At 54.4% G+C, this 4,163-nt stretch overlaps 1 protein-coding gene across 1 annotated transcript; it reads right to left on the bottom strand.

Annotated features, from left to right (window-relative positions):
• Nucleotides 1-996: 996 nt before the first annotated feature.
• On the bottom strand, nt 997-2,420 carry LOC141725617 (olfactory receptor 14C36-like). Its single transcript, XM_074529574.1, has 2 exons — nt 1,466-2,420; nt 997-1,028 (listed from the first exon to the last, which is right to left on the bottom strand). The coding sequence occupies exons 1-2, from the start codon at nt 2,418-2,420 to the stop codon at nt 997-999; spliced, it is 987 nt and encodes a 328-aa protein (XP_074385675.1).
• Between the last annotated feature and the right edge of the window lie 1,743 nt (nt 2,421-4,163).

Genomic DNA, 4,163 nt, shown 5'->3' on the forward strand with positions numbered 1-4,163 from the left:
GGCAAACTCAGCCCAGGCCAAAGCTGGGCTCAGCAGCCAGGGCTGCCAAGGGCTGGGCACAGAGGCTGGCGCTGACAAATGTCCGGGGCCCCCTCCCTGCTCTGTCCATGCCACCAAGGGCACAGAGCAGCCTCCTCTCTGGGCCACTTGCCTGTTTGCAATGCCTTGCACAGGCGCTGGCCCTGCCCCACAAGGCCTGGCCTGAGTCCTGCCCCTGCACGCTCAACCAGGCTGAGTTGGACGCTGATGGTTTCCGGCCCAGGCTCTCTGAGCCCAGCCTGGCTCCCTGCAAGCTCTGCCAGCTGCCCTGAGCTCTGGGCAGCACCAAGGGCCTCTCCCCAGCCCAGCCCAGCCAGCTCTGGCCCCACAGCTCTGTTCAGCCCAGGCTGCTCTGGGCACTGCCCCACAGCCTCAGCCCCTGGCAAGGGCACAGCAGCAGCTGCAGCTGCCACAGAACTCAGCCCCAGCCATGGGGGAAGGAGCTTGGCCAAGGCCAAAGGAGCCTCCCTGGCTGCCCTGCTCCCCTCTGCCTGAGGTGCAGAGCTCTGCAGCCCCTGCTGCCATCCCATCTGCCCAGGGCAGCACAAGAGCTGTGGCCTTGGGGCCCTAAAGAGCTGCTCCTGCTCCACGCCCAGGGCCCATACCAAAGCTGGGGCAGCCACAAAGCTCTGCCCATTTCTCTTCATTCCTACTGTGATAAGAATAGTATAAAATTTTTTACAAAGTGGTTGCATATGCATTTATTTCACCTAGATACAATGTGAGACTCTCTTCTTACACAATTTGTCTGGGTCACACAAGCAGGAGGGATAATTAAATTGAAGGGGGTGGATAAGAGCATTTCTTTTATTATAACAGAATCAGAAGCAGAAAGCAATTTAAAATATACTTAAGGACAGACTTGGCCTCTCATGATATGCACTGAGAGCTGCTGACAGAGGAAAGCAGGCCTTCTGTGGCTTGTTCTGGTGGGTTACCTCTTCTGAGTCCATGTGTCTACCAAGCCACTCTAGCACTCCCCTCCTTGGCTGCACAGGGGAGAGAAAATGTTATGGGAGACAAATTGTGGACTGAGATAAGGCAGTTTTCTATAGGAAAAGGGGAAGTTTTTACAGGCACCAGCAATGAGGAAAACCCCAATAATTTTATTCTCTTCTTCTGTCAGCAAGTGATGTTCAGCCACTTCCCAGGATGCAGAACTTCAGCAGGTGGAGTGGTTTATCAAGAAGACAAACACTGTAAGTAGGAAATGCCCCCTATTCTTCCTCCTTCCTTAGCTTTTATACCAGAACTGGTGCCATACAGTCTGGAATATCCCTTTGGTTAATTTGGGTCTCTGGCCTGCTGTCCCTTCCCAGGACCTGACCCACTTGAAGCCCCTTGAGGGAAAGAGAATTCTGAGAGATGGCAGGAGCCAAAGCAGGGGTGTGTTTCCAGCTCCTTTGTGGCTCCCAATGCAAAGCACTGTGAGGGCTCTTATGGGACAATGAAAAGGCTGAAAAGCAGCCAGTCACAGCTTTCCTGAGAGATTCCTTGAGTTGCTGGTTCCTCAGGCTGTAGATGAGGGGGTTCAGGGCTGGGGGCACCTCCGAGTACAGAACTGACACTGCCAGATCCAGGGATGGGGAAGAGATGGAGGGGGGCTTCAGGTGAGCAAATGTGTCAGTGCTGAGGAACAGGGAGACCACGGCCTGGTGAGGGAGGCAGGTGGAAAAGGCTTTGTGCCGTCCCTGCTCAGAGGGAATCCTCAGCACAGCCCTGAAGATCTGCACATAGGAAAAAACCATGAACACAAAACAACCAAAACCTAAACAAAAAGTGACCACAAGAAGCCCAACTTCCCTTAATCTGGAATGTGAGCAGGAGAGTTTAAGGATCTGGGGGATTTCACAGAAGAACTGGCCTAGGGCATTGCCATGGCACAGGGGCGGGGAAAATGTATTGGCTGTGTGCAGCAGAGCAAAGAGAAAGCCACTGGCCCAGGCAGCTGCCGCCATGTGGGCACAAGCTCTGCTGCCCAGAAGGGTCCCGTAGTGCAGGGGTTTGCAGATGGACATGTAGCGGTCATAGCACATGATGGTGAGAAATGCAAATTCTGATTCAATGAAAAAGGCAAAGAAAAATACCTGTGCAGCACATCCTGAGTAGGAGATGGTCCTGGTGTGCCAGAGGGAATTGTGCATGGCTTTGGGGACAGTGGTGCAGATCATGCCCAGGTCGCTGAGGGCCAGGTTGAGCAGGAAGAAGAACATGGGCGTGTGCAGGTGGTGGCTGCAGGCTACGGCGCTGATGATGAGGCCGTTGCCCAGGAGGGCAGCCAGGGAGATGCCCAGCAAGAAACAGAAGTGCAGGAGCTGCAGCTGCCGCGTGTCTGCCAATGCCAGCAGGAGGAAGTGCCTGATGGAGCTGCTGTTGGACATTTCTTCACTCTGGGCATCATGGGCTGTTGAAAGAAGACACTGATAAACTGAGAAAGAATGAATTGTGTTATACTTATCCTTTTTTATAATGAATCCCCTCAAAATTACTTCCATTTTTGGGGAACTTTGCTGAACATTTTTATCTCTGAGCTCAGGTTTAGGCTGCTGGCTCATCTTCAGCATTGCTCTCTGCCAGAGCATTGGGAACCAAGAGGGAAACCAGGGCTCTCTGTGCCCCAGTGAAATCAGACCTACTCATCCCACACAGGTGCCCTTTGCTCATTTCACCTCTCTCTGTTTTAGGGTGATTGCACTTATAACTTGATTAAACAATATTGTGCAATTTTTGAACACTCCAGTTTAAAAATAATTATCTCCAAATCCTTCTCTCTTTCCCTGTGCACCTGAAAAGGAAGGGATACCAAAGGTTGGTCTGGCTCTCTGCTGCCTGGAGTTGTGCCTACTGGGAGCTGTTTCTCTCTATCCAAGCTTTGTCCCTGCCAGTGCTGCCCTAGCCCAGCCCAGCCCTGGGGGCTCAGCTCTGCCCTGTAGACCCCTCCCAGCATAGGGCACTGCCCAGGGGCATCTCCCTGGCACCAGGGCCTTAAGGCAGGGCAGACAAACAGAGATGCTTCAAACCAAGGTGCTGCTGCTGCTGTCTGTAGGAAGAGGAGGCTGACGAGGCACTTTCTGAGGGAGATCTGAGGCCCATCTGCTGATGCCCAGGGTGACAGTACAGGAGTCTCAGTGACACAGCCAAAGCTGACAGCCCCTTTCCTTTCCCTTGAGGAGAAAGGTGAGAGCACCCTGGCCATGCAGCACCATCTCCACAGCAGGAGGAATCTGCCCTGATGGGGGTGGCTCCTTCCACCTCCAACTTCTCCCCTGCAGCATCCATGGGGAGCTGCCAGGCAGGCTGAGAGCTGCCCCTGGCAGGTGGCACATGCCCTGGGCTGGCCAAGAGCCCTGAGGGCTGCAGGAGCTGCTCTGCAGGACAGCCCTGGGCAGCCCTGGCTGCAGCCCCGGCTTCACCTGCTGCAGCAGTCCCTGGCAGCAGGAGCTGTCCTGCCCTGTCCCTCTGACAGTGCCCAGGGCAGCCCCGCTCTGCAGCACATCCTCCTCCTCCTCCTGCTCCTCCTGTGCCACAGAGAACATGGGAGAGTCCTCCTGACACATCCCCCAGGCTGTGGGGTGTGCTGGCTTCAGGAGATCCCTCCAGGAGCACAGCGGACATTGCCCTGCACCCACACACTCACCATGCACAGGGCTGTGAAGATCTTGCCCCAAGTGAAGTCTCAGCTCAATGTCTTCCCAATCCTGATTGCCTTCAGCCTGTCTCTGCCTGGCTGCTGTCCCCTCAGTGCCTGCAGGCAGAGCCCTCAGCCCTGCTGGGCTGCGAGAGAGCTGTTCCTGGGAAGAGCTGTTCCTTTAAAGCTCAGCAGCACAGACACAGCACAAGGACTTTAATGAGCCTCTTGGGGATTTGGTGTTGTTTACATCAGACTCAGCCCCTGAGAGTGCCTTCAAAAAACTTCTCAAGAACTCAAAATTAAATTTAAACTCTGAAGTTTCTAAAAGTTTTAATGGGTCCCACTGAAGAACGCAACTGGGAAAGTGTCCCCAGGTTCCAGTTAGAGCAGAACACTGGAGGCAGTGATGACAGCTGGGGACAAACAAGGCCAAGGTGCTTCTGGTGCTGAGCACACCTGGATGTGTTTGAGGAATGCAAAGGGCCAAGGCCTG

Source organism: Zonotrichia albicollis, chromosome 30 (assembly GCF_047830755.1).
Source record: "Zonotrichia albicollis isolate bZonAlb1 chromosome 30, bZonAlb1.hap1, whole genome shotgun sequence".
Taxonomy (NCBI): domain Eukaryota; kingdom Metazoa; phylum Chordata; class Aves; order Passeriformes; family Passerellidae; genus Zonotrichia; species Zonotrichia albicollis.